Source organism: Myxine glutinosa, chromosome 7, assembly GCF_964187855.1.
Source record: "Myxine glutinosa chromosome 7, kmMyxGlut1.1, whole genome shotgun sequence".
NCBI lineage: Eukaryota > Metazoa > Chordata > Myxini > Myxiniformes > Myxinidae > Myxine > Myxine glutinosa.
In genome coordinates, this window is record NC_136267.1 from 18,482,421 (window position 1) to 18,501,880 (window position 19,460).

The following is a 19,460-nucleotide window of genomic DNA, read 5'->3' on the forward strand; positions in this document are numbered from 1 at the left end:
TCTCCTCCATGTTCCAACATTCGTTTTTTAGGTTCTTTGGTCGAGCTCCATCTTTTTTTTTGAGACAGGAAGCCTATTGGCTGGGTCCAAATACCTGTCCCCTTGTGAGTTCGTCTTCTCAGGAGAGGAGGTGCAGGCTTCTTTATTTTGAGCGAGTATTCTGGCTGCTCGGTGCGGCCGCAGAGACTAAGTACAAGGGGCTGTGTCCCATAATTCCTTTTATTTTACTTTATTTCCAACACAAGTTTCGTTTGTCGAAAAGTGTTCCCTTCCCCACCTGCTCCCAGGTGCGTCGGTAACAATTTTTCACCTGCCCGGTTTCGTTGAAGACTTTTCCCTTCCCCTGCCCTCCATCGGTTCATCGGGAGAAGCTCCTCACCTTGGGAGTTATGATCGTTCGAGGATGCACGCAGCACGTCCGATACACGATCAACCTCAAGGTCTTTCGGAGTTGCAGGTCTCCAAGGTGTGTGTGTGTGTGTGTGTGTGTGTGTGTGTGTGTGTGTGTGTGTGTGTGTGTGTGTGTGTGTGTGTGTGTGTGTGTGTCCGTGTTCCAGCTCCATTACGGAATTTTTTTTTTAAATAACAAAAAAGTAATTACTATCTTTGCACAGTGATTCATTCATTTTCTAAATTCACTTCATTCATGACGGCAGAGAGGATTGAGAAACACGTGATCTTGGGAGAGGAAGTTAAAAGACAGAGATTACATTGCGTATACATGGAAGAAGGTAAGATTACCTGGGGATGCAGGATTTTAGGAGAGTTTGCATCAACCCGACATGAACAGGTAAATATTTGTTCCATGCCAGAGAATGTTTCGGTGATTTTGATGTTCTTGAGTAACCAGCTGGGATGACTTCCACTCCCGTCGTGCCAGATTGTTACATTTTCCAGGTTCCCCAGGTAAAGGGAGCGCACAGTGAAAACATCTACCTGCAGAAACACGTGCACGTAAACATCTCACCTGGTCAGACAATATCATGTTTATAAATAGTTTATCTACCTTGTTAAAGTGTGTGTGAATAATTACCTGACCCGCTTCAAAAGGATCGGGATGTGTTGTTGAATGTTTAAGATGATGAGATCTCAAACACTTCAATCCTCCACAGATCGTGATATAAACGTTGGCACCTGTGCCAGCCCAATGAACATTTCCTGTTTTGATGTAAATCTTGTAATCCTTCGCTTCCTGAGGGGAATCTGATAGAAATCGCACATCGTTAATATCCCGGATGTTAAACATCGTGTTCAATGTTATTTTTACTTCACTAAACCATCAGGACGAGCTTACTATGGATAACGAGCTTATAATGTATAACGAGCTTACTATGTATAACGACCTTACTATGTATAACGACCTTACTATGTGTAACGAGCTTACTATGGATAACGAGCTTACAATGTATAACGAGCTTATAATGTATAACGAGCTTACTATGTATGACGACCTTACTATGTATAACGACCTTACTATGTATAACGATCTTACTGTGAATAACGAGCCTACTATGTATAACGAGCTTACTTTGTATGACCAGCTTACTATGTATAACGAGCTTACAATGTATAACGAGCTTACAATGTATAACGAGCTTACTATGTATAACGAGCTTACTATGTATAACGAGCTTACAATGTATAACGACCTTACTATGTATAACGATCTTACTGTGAATAACGAGCCTACTATGTATAACGAGCTTACTTTGTATGACCAGCTTACTATGTATAACGAGCTTACTATGTATAACGAACTTACAATGTATACCGAGCTCACTGTTTATACCGAGCTTACTATGTATAACGAGCTTACTATGTATAACGAGTTTACTCTGTAATAACGAGCTTACTATGTAATAACGAGCTTACTATGTAATAACGAGCTTTCTATGTATAACGAGCTTACTATGTATAACGAGCTTACTGTTTCTAACGAGCTTACTATGTATAACGACCTTACCGTTTCTAACGAGCTTACTGTTTCTAACGAGCTTACTATGTATAACGAGCTTACTATGTATAACTACCTTACTATGTATAACGAGCTTACTATGTATAACGAGCTTACTATGGATAACCAGCTAACTATGTATAACGAGCTTACTGTTTATAACGAGCTTACTATGTATAACGACCTTACTATGTATAACTACCTTCCTATGTATAACCAGCTTACTATGTATAACGAGCTTACTATGTATGAGCAGCTTAGTATGTATAACTACCTTACTATGTATAACTACCTTACTATGTATAACGAGCTTACTATGTACAACCAGCTTACTATGTATAACGAGCTTACTATGGATAACCAGCTAACTATGTATAACGAGCTTACTGTTTCTAACGAGCTTACTATGTATAACTACCTTCCTATGTATAACCAGCTTACTATGTATTACGAGCTTACTATGTAATAACGAGCTTTCTATGTATGAGCAGCTTAGTATGTTTAACTAGCTTACTATGTATAACGAGCTGACAACCTTACTACCGAAACAAGATGGTGTAACATAGAAACTGTGGGTAAACATCCAAACAACGTCCCAATACCAATACACCTCCTGGACCCACACACCAAGCATGTTTGGAACATGGTAAGTTCTATCACGTGAACCGGGTATTTATCATCCCCAAAGTAAATGGACATGTGATCGCCATATTGGTTTCCTTCATAAGGAAACCTGTTGTTCCGAAATGCTGCACCACATGGTGCCCTTTACCAGCACAAGGTGCCCTTCAGTTATATTAAATGGCAATTCTGATCATGTGTCACGCTTATTTACACCTTCATTCACCCATAAGCATAAACCACTCACAGCGATTCCTCTGGTATTGAAAAAGGTGGAAAAACATTTAAAATCTAACAAAATAAACATGTTTTTTTGGGGGATGCAATGTACCTGTACTATTTATTAATTTATTAATTACCATCGAGTATTTAATTTCAGTGAAATGTACTTCATTTAATTTCACGAAAGTGAATCCAATTGATCTGTTTCTCAATTAATAATTTATCCTGTAATTAGTTTCGCATATTCATGTTGAACAGGTTCGTATTTTAACCAAACACGATTTGAACCTGGATAATCTGGATACGCTGGATAACCTGGATACGCTGGATACCCTGGATACGCTGGATACCCTGGATACGCTGGATAACCTGGATATGCTGGATACCCTGGATACGCTGGATAACCTGGATACGCTGGATACCCTGGATAACCTGGATACGCTGGATACCCTGGATACGCTGGATAACCTGGATACGCTGGATACCCAGGATAACCTGGATACGCTGGATACCCTGGATAACCTGGATACGATGAATACCCTGGATACCCTGGATACGCTGGATAACCTGGATACGCTGGATAACCTGGATACGCTGGATACCCAGGATACCCTGGATAACCTGGATATGCTGGATACCCTGGATACCCTGGATACGCTGGATACCCTGGATACGCTGGATACGCTGGATAACCTGGATACGCTGGATAACCTGGATACGCTGGATACCCAGGATACCCTGGATAACCTGGATACGCTGGATACCCAGGATACCCTGGATAACCTGGATGCGGTTTAAACTAGAGTCCCGATATTGAAGGAATCTCGAGTGTAATCTTAAGAATACTGAGGCTTCAGCCGAGACCACAAGGTGTGTATACCATCCCATCCATTACCATCGATGACACACCACTCAAAGTTGTAGGTAAGTTTTGCTACCTTGGAGGTGTCCTCTCTCGAAATGCAATGATTGACGATGAAGTAACATCAAGACCTCTCCCCTCCCCTTCCCCTTCCCCTTCCCCTCCCCTTCCCCTTCCCCATCCCCTCCCCTTCCCCTTCCCCTTCTCCTCCCTGGGTGCAATAGTTGAAGGTATTATGAAACAGAGGAAAACACAATGCTTAAATAATGGGGGAACTAGGACACAGCCTTGCTTTGTGCGATTTGTAACAGGAAGGGAAGTAGGAGAGGGAGGGGGGAGTTGAGGGGAGAGGGAGGGGAAAGATATACGACATATACATCCTTTGGGGGGGGGGCTTTGAAAAGCCCCTCAGTTTTGGGGAAGGGAAGGACCAAAAAATTTCCCATGCAAATAGTGCTTCATAACCTCAGCGTGGCACAGGTAAAAAATGGTAATTGTAATGCCCTCTGCCACCATCACCAGGTGGCTACACACGGTACACATTTACGCCCCTCTCCTGGTCCCCCACAGCCCCGGATGAGGCCACGGCCACATAGCCTATGTTACCCCCCTGCCAAAGTTGTATTTGTATTTGTACCCCGAGTAAAGTATATAAGTGTTTGTAGCTGGAGTACCTGGCGTTGCTCAATCGAAAAAGAAACATTAACATATTTCAAATGAGAGAAAATATAATGGAAAAGCAATTACATCCAAATCAGAATCCATCACAAATTCATCATTTTACCTTTTTGTTGATTTTTTTGCTGGTGAATCACGTTCATCACGTTTCTGAGTTATGTATGATGACGTTCAGGAAGAAGAAGAAGCCTTCCCACCAACTTTGACAACTTCCGGAATAGTTTGATTATTTGTGTTCAAATGTTGTATAGATTTAGATGAAGATTTATTCATGTGAATGTGTACTTGTATATAACTGTCATTAATCAAAAAGGCTTTGGTACTATAGAACGATTTTTAAAAAAATCAAAAAACGCACTTAAAAAAAATTAAAAGTTTTGCCTAAAACACTCCCTGGCATTCACTGATGAACCTCTGAAAGTTTGACCAAGATCCGTTCAGCCTTCTGAGAAAAATGGCGACCCACACAGACACACACACAGACAAACAATGGCCCTCTAATGTAGTAAATTACATCACAACAATACTTACTCCTCTTAAATGTTATACAGTTTGATTATTTCCTTTCTACGAACACACCTTACTTATTAGTCTCGCCGAAACGGGTTCCGAGACCATTGCAACGCCCCTGCTTGTCTATCTGTTTGTGTATGTCTGTGTCCACATCTTTATATTTTCACTTTTATTTTATTATTTTCTGTAAGTGCTTGTCCGATTGATACAAAACTTTAATCACAGAAGGGAATCACCATGGAGAATATTTTATTTATAACTCTAGGTCACATGGCATGGCAGCCATATTGGATTAAAGGAAAAAAGATTCGACATAATTTTCTCTGAAACGGCTCAACTAAAAAGATTGAAACTTGGTATGTCATCAACTCCCCATGTGGTATACATGGTGATAAAAAAAACAAACCTTTAGAGGCCATTTTTCCCCACAAGCGGGGGTTGGCCTTTTTCGGGCACCGTGGTTGTTGTTGTTTTTCGGTCCCCTTTTTGAAGCAATGTTTTACGGCCGGATGCCCTTCCTGACGCCAACCCTGTTTGTACACCTTTTTACGACAAACAGGGATTTACCAGTGAACTGGTACTCAATTAGCCGACCTCGGAAGGATGACAGGCTGAGTCAACCCCCCTGGCGTTAATTCAGTGATCGACCGGGATTCTGAACCCAGGATCCTCGGATCCTAAGCTGGCACCCTAGCCGCTAAGCCAACGCCAGGTTTAATGGTGATATATGGTGATAACTATGACATAATTGGTGAAGTGGTATTCCAGCCATTTTTTTTTTTTGTATACAAGATCGAGGCTCGTTTAAGAGCCAGCATATCAACCATACATTAGCACATAAAACGCAAAAAACATAAACGGACACAAAAAACAATAAAGGGAGGAGGAGAAAAGATGTGGAGAGAGAGGGAAGCACACAAGCACAACAATAGAGAACAGGGACATCAGGAGATCTGTTCGAAGGGAGAGGGCTAGGGGGTGGCAGAGGGGGGAGGGGGGGAGAGGGGAAGGGGTACACGGAACCAAACAAATTGACACTACAAGGAATTTCAGGAAGGAAGTCGAAGATTGAAAGATGTGGATTTGGGGTGTATTAACGGGGGTAGAAAAGATCAAGGTTTTTTATGGGGGATGGTGGGGAACAGCTGTTTTAAAGACCTGGAGGGAGGAGAGTCTTGTGGGAGTTTGTTCCAGAGGTGGAAAAAAAAGAGTAACAAGTACAGATACATTCAAAGTACACCGCCCCCATGCCAAATAATTAAATATCCTACAGCGCGGCATTGCCGGGGCGCCTCTGGCGCCCGGCAATACCGCAGTGCAGCTCATTGAGGCTGCATTGGGAGGGAGAGATGTACACTAATTGATTGATTAATTGTATAATTAAAATCAATAAAAGATTATCACAAAATATTTTCTTAATCAATTGGCTTATAGCATAACTAAACCACTAGTGCTTCATCCGAAGATGTATCTTTTAGAAATTTAATTAAATAAGTCATTAATAAAAAATTAAATAATTAATTGATTAATCAATAATTAATCAATTAATCAATAAATAATTATTCGATTAAATGATTAATCAATAAATCAAAAATATCCTTGATAGCCACATCACTTGGTCACTGTCATGTCCAAATATTAGCTTCCCAGCTCAAAAGGTGCCTGAGATATTGGCCAAATGAGAAATAAAATAAATAAATGATTAATAATAAAAAATAAATAAATAATAATCATAAAAAAATTAAATTATTAATCATTTCGGTCAGAGAACACATAAACCACCACCATTTCATCAGAATCTGTAACTTTAAAAAAAAATAAAAAATTAGTCATTAATCGAATAATTAAATAAATAATCGATTAATTGATTAATTAATCAAAAATAGCCTTTGCAGCCAAATCACCTGGTCATTGGCATGTCCATATATCAGCTTCCTAACTCAAAAGGTGCCTGAGTTAATGGTCAGAAGAGAAAGGAAATTTGATTAATTAAATAAGTACTTAATCGCTAATAATTAAATAACTCCTCAATTAATTGATTATTCCAAAAACAAAAATACAGTTTTTGACAAAGGACTTGCTCACTACTGTGCCGAAATTTCAGCCTCCTAGCTCAAAGGATGGCTGAGATATCGTCCGGACAAACAAACAAACAAGAAAACAAGAAAGAAAACAAACAAACAGAGTGAAAACTGAGTACTCCCTTTCAGCGTGCGTCACTGCCGAGCCCCCTTCGGTGCCCAGCAATGACGATTTGCAATGCCTGGAGATGGCATAGGAAAGGTGCGGTGTACAATAAAAGAGTGAATGTGAGCAGAGAGTCTTGATTTTTGCAGTTTCACTGAAAAAGGGTTGCAGACAGATCTTGTGCATCCTGCAGGATTATTTGGGGGACACAGCACAGACAGAGCTAGGGGAGCTAGCCGCTAGGCCGGAGAGGAGTCGGTAGAAGACAGAAAGACCACCAACCTGCCTGCGGTGAGTGAGTGAAAGACCCTCGGAGTTAGCTTCATCGTGGGAGATTCCAATGATTCTGAAAGCTTTGGTTTCAACAGCGTGAAGCCGAGCTGTGTGTGAGGCAGGAGCACCAGCCCAGAGTGGAGAGCAGTATTCCATTGAGCTGTGGATGAAAGCCTTGTATGTAGTGAGGAGCTCAGGTGTGCCAAGGAAGGACTTTGCACGACGGAGGATGCCCAGTCGGCGACTGGCTTTGGAGGCCAGCTTGGAAATGCGGTTTTCCCAGGAAAGATCATGGCAGATAGTGAGACCCAAAAGCTTGAGTGACAGAACTTCTTGGAGAGGATTGTTGAGAAAGTAAATGGGAGGGTTGTCCAGACGGTCTTTTCGGAGAGACACAGTGAGTGTGAGATTTGTCAGGATTGAAAGACACGTTCCACTTGCTTAACCAGTCTGTGATTTTATCCAGGTCCGCAAAGAGTGAAGAGGCTGCCGATCTGAGGGTTGAGATATGGAGTGGCAGAGAGTGGCATCATCAGCAAAGGGACAGAGAGCATTTTCCAGAGAGTCGGAAAGATCATTGATGAAGACCAAAAAGAGCACAGGGCCCAGAACACGTCCTTGAGGAACTCCAGCCTGAACAGGAAGGGGAGATCAGAGAATTGCATTCTGGGCCACACGTTGACTACGACGGGAAAGGAAGTCCGCAAGCCATGCGTGGAGATTTCCATGGATACCACAGGAGGAGAGTTTGGTGAGCAGAGCGGGGTGCCAGACCGTATCGAAGGCACGAGATATCAACATCAATCGGCCATAATTGTTTCAATTGAAATCCTCATCCGAATGGTCTGAAACTTCACATATCTCATTTACGACTCGATCTGAGTGAAGAACTAAATTAATATCATCGGTTACGTGATCTGGTGGCCATATTGGATTGAAAATAAAGACGTTCTTCGTCAGAATGGCTCCAACAGATCGATGGAAAACTTCACCCACATGATCGACGAGCCAAGGTGAATATAGTTTGAATTATTTTCATATTCAACTTCGTTGTTTCAATTTAGCCTTGATGTGCACAACAGTGGATGTTAAATATCCCATAAATTAATCAATCATCAATAAAGCTACGGATAATGGAAATGTATGTGACAAAACAGGGTGCATGGATGATAAGATAGTATCGTGGTCAGATAACGATGGTACTGTATTTTTGTTCAGAATGAGCATGAAATGTGAGACTACACACGCTACCAAGTGTCGTTCTAGTTATTACAGTTATTTTTCGGAATGAAATTGAATTACTTGGTTATAAATGACACTGTAAAAGTGTAAACCTCTCGACGAGCATTTGATGGGACAATTGGCAGGACAACCTAAGCTGGGGAAAAGATCTCAAGATCCAAATTTTGTTCAAATCTCAATATCCCTTAAAATGAACATCATCATGACTCAGAAATCCCAAATCTGTCATGTCATCAGCTACCATATCCATTCATATTGTTACAGATACGACTTTGATGGTATGGTGGGCCGAGCGGGATGGCCGCCGTATCCGTACAAGTTACCCGATTGTGCCCGAATGTTGACTAATCGCGCTACGCTGGCTCAATAAGAAAAAGAAGACACCCGGCTGGATTATAATGACACAATACGACACCAGGGTTTCGATTCTCAAGACCTCCGGAGGAGGTTATATTAAGGCGGAAAAGGTTAGATTACAGGGACAAGAGGGAAACATAGGAAGGTGGGCACTTAGACACAACCTTATATTAACCCTAGACAGACCACAGATAAACGGGACAACGCTGACTCACACGGGATTTGATGGCAAGGAAAGCGGCAGTCGATGGCTCAGGTGCACCTGGCTCCGGGACAGAATCACGTACGGTGGTGTCCAGCAGATGCGGGGAGGTCGCTCAGCGCTCGTGGGTCGCGACTTTGGTGGAGATGCCGGGGAGGTCGCTCAGCGCTCGGGAGGGTGGCGTCTTGTCCTTCCAAGCTCGGGGCGCATCTGACGTCACGTCCGGCGCGGGGCCGCGTATATCCGGCGGGGAGTCACGCCCTCGCTCGTTAGCTCCGCCCCATATGGCATCGGCCCATGGCTTCTCATTGGGTGCGGGGGTTACCGGCTCCGCCCTTGACGAGGGGCCGACAGGGAGCCCCCTTCTGGGTAACCCCGTCGAGCACATGTTCAATGGCGGCCAACCGAGCCGGAGTGAGGACGCAAAGCCGCTGTTGTTGTGGTTGTTGTTGGAGCTTGAGATGATGGGAAGAGATGCGGGGAGGTATGGGAAGGTCCTAAACTCCTACTGGTGCCATATCATCACATTCTGGTGCAACGAAGAGTCATAATTAATGGAAACAAGTCCTTAACTGACATAGATTAAGAATAACTAGCAAGATGTCCTATAATTGTCTACGCGTGGTGCGGGGGACCTGGGCACGACATTTAATGGGGGAATGAAGGGGAAGATCGGCTCTAATGGGTGTTGTTTACAGACAATGGGACTAGGGAATGGGGTAAGGGGAGAGTTGGGGAGTATCGGAGAAGATAGGGGAATATTTACAAGCGGATATGGAGGTCAAATTCCATATTCGCAACATTGCACCCTTCTCTACCCTCGGGGCGTCCCGACCCGATAAATTTTTACCTACTTTAGTGTGGCACGCAATGTAGTTCCCTCTACTATTAACTCTACCCTGAGTGCGACAGTTTTATAGATATTCACAAATGAGTAAATATGTCCCCCTGCGACGTTGCACCCTTCTCCTCTCAGAAACACACCCACAGGATAACCGAATCCGGAAAGAATCCTCAAACTAAACATACAGCCGGTAGGGAGCATTATTTACAAGACTACGCTGATATTTACACTACGATCCAGGACCTGTCTTTGGAGGAACACATGCAGATGTTATGCATAGAGAGAGCGCGCTTGCCAACATCGATACACCAACCCACGAGTGCTCTGTGGCCGACGGCCTTTAATAACGTGCAGAGCACCCTTTCCCAGCATCAAAAGCACCACCCCACCACCAATCGGTGCAGTCACCATTGTTCATTGGAATAAAAATAACTTCAACAACCCCTAACCCTGCAGGTGTCTCTTGCTCTTCTTGTGGTGCACTTGGTGTTTAACTAAAAGTGGTTCACCTGTATGGCATAGGTGCCACGTTGACCCATAGGTCCATCCCCGGGTGGTGCTTGGCCGCAAACGAACTGCGGTCCATTGTGGGTGGCCACAAACATTGCGGTCCATATGGTGTACCGATCCAGGCAGCGAACAGCGAAAGTGCAGGCCCACAACTGCGTCGCCAGCACCTCTCTCTCCTCTCTCTCTACCCCAAAGCCAGATCCTCGGAGGTGGGAGACAAAAGAAGCAGACAAGTGAGTAAGGTGGTAAGGGCGCAAAAGTGCACGCAATGCAAGGTGATGCACACTGGGGGCACATGGGAACCAGGTGAGACAGGTACGTTCCTACCGTACGCCCCCCCCACCAGGTAACCTACATGGCCCCTCCCTTACCCCTTACTGTATCAACAAAACACAACACTACCCATAAACATCTACTTTACAAATCCACAAACATCCCTACTGTCTTCCCCGTTCCTCCCATATACCAAATTCGTCTTCTCTCCCTCCTAACCAATCAAATTTGCCATTTTCAACTCTCATCAAAATTTGCCATTTTCAACTCAACATCAAAATTTGCCATCACCAATTCATCATCAGTCCCTCCTAGGGAGGGAGAGATGGAATCACCCCAATGTCTCATCCACGTCGTGATGCGTCTCACAAATCCTCACAGCAATCTCATTTCCTGCAACAAACAAAGAAAACACAGGTGTGGAGTCATCATCATCACCACAGGCAAGTGGCTGCGTATGGTGCGACAGGTTCATCAATCCCAACTATCTCCTAAATGACTTTAACAACTTTACACTACCCGGGGGCTTTCTCCGGCCAAACCATTGGCCCTCTTACACTATGGGTTCTAAAAACCAATTCCCATTGGCCAAACTGTGGTGCTCTTCAATTTGGGGTCTCACTCCCCCGATTCATCTCCCGGTGCCCTCGCACAATTTCTGGGCTGCGGCGTGTACCTCTCCCAGTGGGTCTACCCACCTGCACACCTCCACCACTGCAGTTGCCTCCGAGCTTACCTGCTCCTTACCCTAACCTAACTACCAGGGGAAGGCCCTCTGGCTCTCTCCCCACTCCGTGCCCTCTCTGGCACTGGGCTGCCCGATCCACACCCGGGATCCTCAGGCCCCATCCACAACTCTACCGGCTCCCAGAGCCCACCTGCGGCCTCACCTGGCCGACATCCTCACAGTGGTGGAGTGCCCAACCAACTACACACACTAACAGGCTACACGCCCAGCCATTTCCACAACACTAATGCACCCATCCACAACACCATTCTGCAACCCCACCACAAATGCCAATATCCAACCACAATTTACCTGCACCCTCTACCTAACACTTACACTACCCGCCCCGGGTATCCGTGATGGGGGTCCACTCTTCCCCCATCCACACCTTCGCACCATGCACACCACTCCGTACCACTTACTCCAACTTTCTCCACACACCTGTACTTGCACACCTGTGCTCTCACACCTGGTGCCACCGGCACCCTTCTCTCCCCAAGCGCATTCGCGCTGATCCACAACACTCACTACTCATACACTGCTCCACACACCTGTCCAGTTGCACACCTGTGCAATCACACCTGTTCAATTCTCACACACACAGCATCATCTCAGCTAACTACTCCCTTCTGAAACTTGCGCTTTCCAGTCGTCCCTTTAAACTATTGCGCTCCCTCGTCATTATCCTCCATACTAAACTACCTGCGTCCCCACTACAGGTATCAGTCACTAACGAACCTTAACGTTACCTAATGTCATCTTCTAGCTAGATCCCTACACACCATATCCTAACCCACCCGGGCTAGTTTTCACTGCCATACACCCCATAAGCTATTGCTCCTTTGCCCCCCCATATGGGAAGGATGGTGGATTTGCCATCCCCCCACATCGGGGGTCTCTCACTACCAATTTTGCACATCAGATTTCAACAAATTAAAAATTTGCCAATCACTGCCCATCATCTGCCAATCACTACTGCCAATCCCTTGCCAATCATCAAATTTTGTTTTTCTCTAATTTTGGGTCCAAAACACTAACCTCATCACCCAGTCGACTCACTAATACCTCTCGGTGCGCCAATCCCTGTCCAAAGCCCGGCTTCGTAAAGCCAAGCAATGGATGCTGGTTGTTTTGTGCCAGCGGCTGGATGCGTCCGGCACTCGGTGCAGGGACGGGGGCTTACCCGGGCCGAGATCCCACGCATCACCTCGGCGTGGAGCCATCCAATGTCCCGATCTCGACCTGCCGGCACGTCTCACCAAAAAGTGGTCGCCATGACGACCCTTTCTATCGGGCTGCCAGCTCCGCCTAGTGGAGCACGGACGCGGCCGTTCAAAGCGAGGCCCAGCACGCACCGAGGGCCCGCTTCGGCTAAAAGTCGCTCTAACCTCTAACCCGTGTAACGTCGATGCTTCACCTGGACGCTTACACCCCGCAGCCCGTTCCTTGCTCACACATCCAGCTGTGCCCATGCTCCTCGTACCCTTCCTTACACACCCAGGTACCCTCATTCCACTCACAGCCTTGGTCACGCACCTGACCACCGAACACTTTGGCACACATTCGTTGGTCGCACACCTCACCAATACACCGCTTCGCGCCCCCTCCTCGGTCACCTCCTCTGTGACAATCACAGGTGTGCCCTCATTCGCACACCCAACCACGTGCCTCACCACCAACTCCAGCGTGCATTCCCACTCACGCTCTACCATTCCAGGTGTGCATCCTTCCATCCCAGGTGTACATCCTCGCTCACCTGTCACAACTAACTCACGCTCCATGTCACTCTCACTACTTTCACCTCCATTCCTGACAGCGCACTCACCCTTACTCTTGACAGCACACTCTTTCCCCATGCACCTGTCCGTCACACACCTTTCTCGCGCACACTCTCCAGTTACACCCTCTGTAACACTCACCACAGGTGGACACTCTTCCTTACTTCTGACAGCGCACTCTTTCCTCATGCACCTGTCCGTCACACACCTTTCTCGCGCACACTCTCCCGTCACACCCTCTGTAACACTCACCACACCACGCTTCCATGTGCTCCCTCGCACACGCGCTACGACCGACTCACTCTCGCCAACACCCTCACTCCTTGGCATGCACTTTTTCCTCACACACCCCAGAGTCGGACTTTCTCGCACACCTCCTCTTTCGCACACCAGACCTGTCACACACCTCACCAACGGCCTCTCACGAACACCCGGGTCCATCTCGACCCCCAAGCTCCTTAAATCCCCTGGCGCATCATACGCACGACCATATTGGTCACCACTTACACCGGGTCCTCTTCCTCTTCGCTTCTCCTCCATCACCTGCGAATCCCTCATCCGGTTAATGAGCACATCATCACGATCCAAACACAGACTTTGGACCAATTCTTTTATCTCCTCTTTTATCTCTTTCTTATCCCCTCTCCGTCGCTTCTTAATTTCGCTCATCCCTTCTTCCACTTCTTCTAATTTGTGCTTCACTTCTTTTATTCCCTGGTATGTCTCCTCAAGCTCGTCCTCCAAGGCTACCTTGACCGTTTCCATGTGCGTCCTTACCTGTCGGTCCTTCGTCTCCATTACCTCTATCACCTCGTCCAGCCTTGTTGTCAGTCCCTCACGTACCATCTGACATTCCCTCTTTGTCGCTATTAAGTCGTCTTTTAGTTCTTTCTGTGTCACTTTTAACCCTCCTAATACCGCAGTGTTCCTTTGAACCTGCTCCATTAGTTCTTTTTGTCCCTCCGTCAGCTGTTCCACCTCCTGCGTCAGGACCTCTATGCCCCCCTGTAACTTTACAGTCCCCTTTCTCACCTCTTTCTCCATGCGCTCCTTACAGTGCCTCACCTCCTCGCGCACTCCTCCGACCTCCTCACTCACTCCTCTTCTGATCTCCTCTCCCATCACTTGCATCTCCTGCCCAGATGCCACCCTCATCTGCTCCATTTCCTCCCTGTGAGCATCCAGTTTGGTTTCTACCCCCATTCTGACCCCCTCTATCTGCTGCTCCATTTGTTTAACTTCCCTTTCCGCTTGGTCCCTCATGTCCCTCAATTTGCCTTCCATACTGTTTTCTAACCCCTCTAACCCATTTTTCACTCCCTCTATCTGATTCTCCTGGGCAGCCATTCTATTTTCTACCCCCATTAACCCATTTTTCACTTCTTTTATCCCGTTGTCTAACCCCTCAAAATTATTGTCTATCTTCCCAAATTTCTTGTCTAACTCCTCAAAATTATTGTCTAACCCCTCACTGGTACCCCTCGCTTCGTCCCTCATTACCCCCATTTGCTCACTCTGAGCCCTCGCTTCGTCCCTCATTACCCCCATTTGGTTTCCCATTACCCCCATTTGGCCCTCCATTCGCCCACTATCAACCCTCATTTGCTCACTCTGAGCATCCATCCGGTTCCCCAATTGGTTACTCTGCAGTTTGAGGGACGCCTGCATTTGCGCCATAAATTGCTCCATGAGGACCTGCATCTGGGCCATCCCTCCCACTTGTGCAGCGGGTGCGGCCGCCGTAGCTATGTGCGAGGCGCAATTTCGCGCGTCTGCTACCCCCGCTGTTTCGCTCTCCTCATGTCCCTCATGTCCCTCAATTTGGTCCTGGACCGACCCTGCTTCACTCTCCCCTACCGGACCCCAGCCGTCTTGATCCGCCATAGCGCGACTTTCAAAATTCGGTTTTTATTTTTTATTTTCGTAAAACAAATTGAAATTTCGCCGTTATAATTTCGCGCGGGAAACGCGCTCCGAATCGATTTTCCCTCCCAAAATTTGGGCCTAACTAATTTAGTCCCGGGTTCGAATCCCACTCCTGACACCAATTGTTACAGATACGACTTTGATGGTATGGTGGGCCGAGCGGGATGGCCGCCGTATCCGTACAAGTTACCCGATTGTGCCCGAATGTTGACTAATCGCGCTACGCTGGCTCAATAAGAAAAAGAAGACACCCGGCTGGATTATAATGACACAATACGACACCAGGGTTTCGATTCTCAAGACCTCCGGAGGAGGTTATATTAAGGCGGAAAAGGTTAGATTACAGGGACAAGAGGGAAACATAGGAAGGTGGGCACTTAGACACAACCTTATATTAACCCTAGACAGACCACAGATAAACGGGACAACGCTGACTCACACGGGATTTGATGGCAAGGAAAGCGGCAGTCGATGGCTCAGGTGCACCTGGCTCCGGGACAGAATCACGTACGGTGGTGTCCAGCAGATGCGGGGAGGTCGCTCAGCGCTCGTGGGTCGCGACTTTGGTGGAGATGCCGGGGAGGTCGCTCAGCGCTCGGGAGGGTGGCGTCTTGTCCTTCCAAGCTCGGGGCGCATCTGACGTCACGTCCGGCGCGGGGCCGCGTATATCCGGCGGGGAGTCACGCCCTCGCTCGTTAGCTCCGCCCCATATGGCATCGGCCCATGGCTTCTCATTGGGTGCGGGGGTTACCGGCTCCGCCCTTGACGAGGGGCCGACAGGGAGCCCCCTTCTGGGTAACCCCGTCGAGCACATGTTCAATGGCGGCCAACCGAGCCGGAGTGAGGACGCAAAGCCGCTGTTGTTGTGGTTGTTGTTGGAGCTTGAGATGATGGGAAGAGATGCGGGGAGGTATGGGAAGGTCCTAAACTCCTACTGGTGCCATATCATCACATTCTGGTGCAACGAAGAGTCATAATTAATGGAAACAAGTCCTTAACTGACATAGATTAAGAATAACTAGCAAGATGTCCTATAATTGTCTACGCGTGGTGCGGGGGACCTGGGCACGACATTTAATGGGGGAATGAAGGGGAAGATCGGCTCTAATGGGTGTTGTTTACAGACAATGGGACTAGGGAATGGGGTAAGGGGAGAGTTGGGGAGTATCGGAGAAGATAGGGGAATATTTACAAGCGGATATGGAGGTCAAATTCCATATTCGCAACAATATGTTTACCTTTCAGTGTATTCTTTGGTATACATTTGATTTCCCATGCCCTCCCTCCACATGAAACACGACGATAATCCCTGATAAAATATTTTTTGTCTCCAGATGTAAAATGTGAAATAAACCTCTAGATTTACCTGAGATGTGCAGGAGTAGAGCTGCTCCACATGAAGATGGAGTAACACCCTCTGCTGACTCTTCCTCTTGATCTCCTGAAGGACAGAATGATGATGTGGAATCACACTCCGTTACACTTCCTTGGGGAGGTTGATCCAGACATCTGTAGAGACCAGAATCTCTCTTTTCCACCTTAGAGATTTGAAGATCCCCGTTTGGTAAAATCTTATGACGATGATTCATCTTCGTTTTTTGTTTTTGATCACAGTCGATATCGTAGCAATTGGTACGAGTACAGTTGATTTGTTGATCAACCACTCCATCCACATCTGCATCCGTCATCCACCAGACCCAGGTAGATCCCCGAGTCCCACAATCACACGGTAGGTTCGCACAGGTGTGCTCGTATACACTCAGCACGGTAATCCCGGGCTGCACCGAGCAGGTGGACTGTCCAAGGATCAACATCAAAACCAGCAGCGAGTCCCTCATCCCAGATCCGTTTACTAACACTGCAGCAGAATCACTGAACTCGAACCACAAAATTTATTTTACATCTGCACCGTGACGTGTCCAACAGATGGTCATGATGTGTCCTGGTGCTTCAAGATAACGTGATTAATTGAGGAAGTGTTCACCACACGTTGCAAACAGATTTCCTTTCTCATGAGAAAGAGTTTGAATTTCAGAAACTTTCGTTTTAACATGTTAATTTCCTCTTGTAATACATAACATAAACTAGATGGTATTCATAGAATACTTACCCTGCGCAGTCAACTTGTGAGCCAACTCTTCTTTTTTTGAGCATTGTTTTTTCATTTATCCAATATGGCTGCCAGACCACGTGAGCGATGACATCATAAATTTATATTCTCTAATATAATTGTTGCAGAGATCATGCTCAATACGTTTCAAACTGATCAGACTAATAGTATGGCAGATAGGTGCAAGAATTGTGCCTTTGATGGTAGAAGCATGGCATTTGGCACACAGTCAGAGTATGTCCTAAGAAAGATATTTGGCTATAGGGCCATCGCAGATTTATCCTTTTTCGAAAAATGGCCGCCATTGTTGTCACAGGACAAATCTGTGTTGGCCCTATAGCCAAATATCTTCCTTAGGGCATACTCTAACTGTGTGCCAACTCTCGTGCTTGTATCATCAAAGTCACAATTCTCCCAAATATTTCACCTATTTGCCGTACTGTAAGCGTTGTCCCTGTCGAATTATGATGTGCTAATTATGGCACCAATGACGTCATCGTTAACAACACCTATTCCCCATTTGGAGTTCTTTACAATGAGCCATGTTTCAATATTTTCCATGCAGCGGTTTTGGAGATATAAAATGAATGAATGAATGATCGTTTTAAGGCCATTTCCCCCGCTAGAGCGGGGGTTAGCCTTGCGGGCCCCATGACAATCATGGTTCCCTGTTTGAGGCAATGTTTTTTTATGGCCGGATGCCCTTCCTGACGCCAACCCTTGGTCGCCTCTGACGATGCACAGGGATACGGTGTACCTATTCTAAACCGGGGTACACACCGTGATCATTCATCCCAGCAAGCTGGTGCTCAATTTGCCGACCTCGGAAGGATGACAGGCTGAGTCAACCCCCCTGGCGTTAATTCAGCGATCGACCGGGATTCAAACCCAGGATCCTAGGATCCCAAGTCGGCACCCTAACCGCTAAGCCAACACCTGGGTTTGGAGATATAGAGGTGCAACATATTTCGGTTTTTACAAGATGGCGCCTGTACCACATGACCGATGACATCATGAATATCATTAAAATATTCTACATGAGGAGGGGTTCCTATGGTGAAAATTTATTGCCCATCAGACCAACAATTGCTGAGAAAAAAAATTCACATTGATCGATACGTGTTGTATTACTCGTACCCGACTGCAAAGCCGCAATGAGCCGGCGAAGCCAAAGCCCCTTGCCACTATTTTACCCATCACTATGGCATCAGTAGGTTAGGTAGTTGGTAGTAGGTAGGTGTAGTAGGTACTGTACCTAGTTCAAAATGACACCATTTGCATTCTGGATGAGATTAAAATTTATGAAATTTACTTCTTGATTAATTCGGTGAATTCCGTCTCAACTTCGGATATGTCCGGCCGTGAAAAACTATCCCCTACGGCCGCGAGATTTCTAAAAAAATAATTCTTCTTCAATTTTAGAATATTTGACGCCGTTTTCAGCGTCCGAAACGCGGACATAAGCTTTTTTGAAATATTTTTTCAAATACTCGAATCTCATTGGTTCCGGGAATTGGTGACGATTTTCGTTGAAGATAACCAGGGCCCGGGGAACGAGGTTGGTCTTAAAGTATTTTAATTACAAATTAAAGGTGCATAAGATTGTGAATCAAAAAAAGACGGGTGAAACAAACTCCTGTTGAACGTTTTTCAATTTGTTATGCATACCTCCGCATCCGCAAGATGGCGGCCTCCATTGAGCGATTTTGTGCGTCAAAGTTTCGAAATTCTCAAGGGATCCAGCAAAATCTGGCTTTTCAACATAATACGTACGCGTTCATTCACAACACCGGCTTCGCCAGCTATGACGTCATAACGAAGGCACCGATGACATCATTATTAACATATCTTATTCCCCAAGGGGAGTACTTGACAATGAGCCATATTTCAATTTTTCATGGAACGGTTTTTGGAGATATAGAGGTGCAACTTTTTTCGATTTTTTCCAAGATGGCGTCTGTACCACGTGACCTATGACGTTATAATTATCATTTAAAAAATTCTAAAGGAGGAGCCGCACAATATCAGAAAATTTCGTGTCCATCGGACAAACAGTTGCAGAGGAATTTTTGTTTTATTCACACTGATCAGATCAAGCATTGTACTTGTCGAATTATGACGTCATAATTAAGGCACCGAGGACATCACCATCAGCATATCTTATTCCCCATGGTGAGTACC

The 19,460-nt window shown here is 45.9% G+C and overlaps 1 protein-coding gene across 1 annotated transcript in view; it reads right to left on the minus strand.

The window, feature by feature from the left end:
• Positions 1–17,294, minus strand: part of LOC137430508 (uncharacterized) — a 31,701-nt gene extending 14,407 nt beyond the window's left edge. The window contains exons 1-4 of the mRNA XM_078781335.1: positions 17,280–17,294; positions 16,536–17,041; positions 1,034–1,203; positions 742–936 (exon numbers count right to left, since the gene is read on the minus strand). Coding sequence (XP_078637461.1) covers positions 742–936; positions 1,034–1,203; positions 16,536–17,007 — 837 coding nt within the window. The 5' untranslated portion in view covers positions 17,008–17,041; positions 17,280–17,294. The remainder of the gene's footprint in view (positions 1–741; positions 937–1,033; positions 1,204–16,535; positions 17,042–17,279) is intronic.
• Positions 17,295–19,460: the final 2,166 nt, after the last annotated feature.